Source organism: Aegilops tauschii, chromosome 7 (genome assembly GCF_002575655.3).
Source record: "Aegilops tauschii subsp. strangulata cultivar AL8/78 chromosome 7, Aet v6.0, whole genome shotgun sequence".
Taxonomy (NCBI): Eukaryota; Viridiplantae; Streptophyta; class Magnoliopsida; order Poales; family Poaceae; genus Aegilops; species Aegilops tauschii.
In genome coordinates, this window is record NC_053041.3 from 636,073,949 (window position 1) to 636,077,420 (window position 3,472).

At 44.4% G+C, this 3,472-nt stretch overlaps 1 protein-coding gene across 1 annotated transcript; it reads right to left on the bottom strand.

Moving 5' to 3' along the window:
• Positions 1-1,730: 1,730 nt before the first annotated feature.
• Positions 1,731-3,063, bottom strand: LOC141027568 (3'-5' exonuclease-like). The gene is made up of 2 exons (XM_073504652.1): positions 3,029-3,063; positions 1,731-2,535 (listed from the first exon to the last, which is right to left on the bottom strand). Exons 1-2 carry the CDS (start codon positions 3,061-3,063, stop codon positions 1,731-1,733), a joined length of 840 nt encoding a protein of 279 aa, XP_073360753.1.
• Positions 3,064-3,472: the final 409 nt, after the last annotated feature.

Genomic DNA, 3,472 nt, shown 5'->3' on the forward strand with positions numbered 1-3,472 from the left:
GTAGACCGAAAGCGGAAGCGTTAACACAACGCGGTTGATGTAGTCGTACGTCTTCACGATCCGACCGATCAAGTACCGAACGCACGGCACCTCCGAGTTCAGCACACGTTCAGCTCGATGATGTCCCTCAAACTCCGATCCAGCTGAGTGTTGAGGGAGAGTTTCGTCAGCACGACGGCGTGGTGACGATGATGATGTTCTACCGACGCAGGGCTTCACCTAAGCTCCGCAACGATATTATCGAGGTGTAATATGGTGGAGAGGGGCACCGCACACGGCTAAAATATCGTATATCAATTGTGTGTCTCTGGAGTGCCCCCTGCCCCCATATATAAAGGAGCAAGGGGGAGGCCGCCGGCCAAGGAGGAGGGCGCGCCAAGGGGGGAGTCCTAGTCCTACTCCCACCGGGAGAAGGACTCCTCCTTTCCTTGTTGGAATAGGAGAAGGGAAGGGAGAAGGAGAAAGAAGGAAGAGGGCGCCCCCCCTCCCTAGTCCAATTCGGACTAGTCCATGGGGAGGGGTGCGGCCACCCTTTGGGGCCTTTCTCTCTTTTCCCGTATGGCCCATTAAGGCCCAATACGAATTCCCGTAACTCTCCGGTACTCCGAAAAATACCCGAATCACTCGGAACCTTTCCGAAGTCCGACTATAGTCGTCCAATATATCGATCTTTACGTCTCGGCCATTTCGATACTCCTCGTCATGTCCCCGATCTCATCCGGGACTCCAAACTCCTTCGGTACATCAAAATACATAAACTCATAATATAACCGTCATCGTAACGTTAAGCGTGCGGACCCTACGGGTTCGAGAACTATGTAGACATGACCGAGACACCTCTCCGGTCAATAACCAATAGTGGAACCTGGATGCTCATATTGGCTCCCACATATTCTACGAAGATCTTTATCGGTCAGACCGCATAACAACATACGTTGTTCCCTTTGTCATCGGTATGTTACTTGCCTGAGATTCGATCGTCGGTATCTCGATACCTAGTTCAATCTCGTTACCGGCAAGTCTCTTTACTCGTTCTGTAATACATCATCCCGCCACTAACTCATTAGTTACAATGCTTGCAAGGCTTATAGTGATGCGCATTACCGAGTGGGCCCAGAGATACCTCTCCGACAATCGGAGTGACAAATCCTAATCTCGAAATACGCCAACCCAACAAGTACCTTCGGAGACACCTGTAGAGCACCTTTATAATCACCCAGTTACGTTGTGACGTTTGGTAGCACACAAAGTGTTCCTCCGGTAAACGGGAGTTGCATAATCTCATAGTCATAGGAACATGTATAAGTCATGAAGAAAGCAATAGCAACATACTAAACGATCGAGTGCTAAGCTAACGGAATGGGTCAAGTCAATCACATCATTCTCCTAATGATGTGACCCCATTAATCAAATGACAACTCATGTCAATGGCTAGGAAACATAACCATCTTTGATCAACGAGCTAGTCAAGTAGAGGCATACTAGTGACACTCTGTTTGTCTATGTATTCACACATGTATCATGTTTCCGGTTAATACAATTCTAGCATGAATAATAAACATTTATCATGATATAAGGAAATAAATAATAACTTTATTATTGCCTCTAGGGCATATTTCCTTCACTACTCTGAAAGTTATTACAAAAGGCACACACCCGCAAAAAAAAAATTAAGACATAGACATATAAAATAACTCATATGTCCATAGTTTTATTTAATCATCCTAAGCTTATTCATCAAGGAGCATATAGCCAAGGCTTGTAGCCCCTTTAGCTATCTCAAAACTTATAAGGGCATCGAACGCAGCATATCTGATTTGTTGGAAGTTCAATGGAGTAATCTCCCATCCGGAACTCTTCAGTTGCTTGCACTCCTTGCCCTTCTCCAGATTCGTTCCCAACACAAAATTTGCTAGGTCAAATAGCGAAGGTGTTGGTTTACTGCAAGTTGTAATTGGTATATCAATGCGCTCTTGTAGGTCAATGGGCTTTTTAATATGGAGGCCGTATGGCTCAAGCATTTTTACGTCCTGGCCAATTGCCGCTCCACAGAATAAGATATCCTCACGAGCAAGAAATTTTTTGAGCTCGTCTGGTATGCGAGGCGATTGCATTATGTGGTACACCAAGCAATCATCTGCAACACACAGTTGAAGTACGGCGGCGCGGCGCTGCATTTCCAGGGGCAGGTCCTTCTGCTTCACCCCATGGACTTGGTCGGTGAACTCGCAGTCTAGACCAACAATCTTCATTTCCACCGTTTGGAGGGAGTTCGACACACTCTTGACCCATTCCTCAACGACGCCTGGTTCATTGGCGACCCTCACGGTTACCTTGAAGCCAGCAAGTTGATCAAAGCGATGAGTAATAGCAGCAGGCTGATCCACCAGAATGGCAGCAGAGTGATCATCCTCCTGTGGAGCTAGCGGAGGCAACAGAGTATAATCAAAGATAGAAATAGTCTGCGGCTGCAGTAGCTCCAATGTGCCTGGCGAAGCGAGCATATCATTGGCATTGGTCTCCTTAGGAAGCGCCCTGCAGTCTTAGACCATGTGAGCGGTAGGAGATATCATGAACAAATAAAACACATCTTTTTTTATGATTACTACATGCCAACGCCCAACGAGTAGAACTATAAATAACTCAACACAAATTACTCCGGTTCAATAGATGAAGAGTTCTTCTGACAAGAAAAACTGAACTTGCTCAGAAAAAAAATCCTAGATCTATATTCTGAAAATGAATCTGAGTGCCCATCTTTTTTTGTTTTGCAAGAAGAATTAAAGTGCTCATCTTTGCCGTCACGCAATATACTCCTTGAAACTCCAATCTTCAAATGCATGAACTTTAAAAAAAACCTGGGACTAAATTGGATCAGACAAATTTCTCAAGACATGGTACAGAGAAAAATTCACAAGCAAAACACCTCAAATTCGTCCAGAAGATGGCAAAATAAGAATGCATGAGCACGTTGCCTATCATAAAATAAGAAGACAATAGAATGAGTTGCAGTAGTATATTATTATACCTTGATGACTTCGTTTTGGTTTGCAGCAGCGCCATAGTCAGGTGTATTGCAAATTGCAATATCCACTACACGTCCGCCGCAGATGTTGCTTCTCAGACTGATGGATTGTATGTGATGTGATCGAGGGGATGGTTTGTCAATCCAGCCAAAAGGCTGCTTATAAGCTAGCCGATTGGGACAAAAATAGCAAGTGTTGATATTCGCATTTTGGGAAGGAAACAGTAAGGATTTTGGTGCAGTGCTTATCCGCAGCGATTTTTAAAACTTTCTTTATGTTTCATTCGCGTCAAATAGCAAGTATTGATATTCGCGTCACCTCTTTTTTTATCTGAACTTGGTCGCTTTGGTTTACCATTTTTTAATGTGAACGTGCTCCAGCTTTATTTAACGATTTTGCATGCGAACATGGTCTATTAATTCTTTTTGTTTTAGGAACATGGTCGA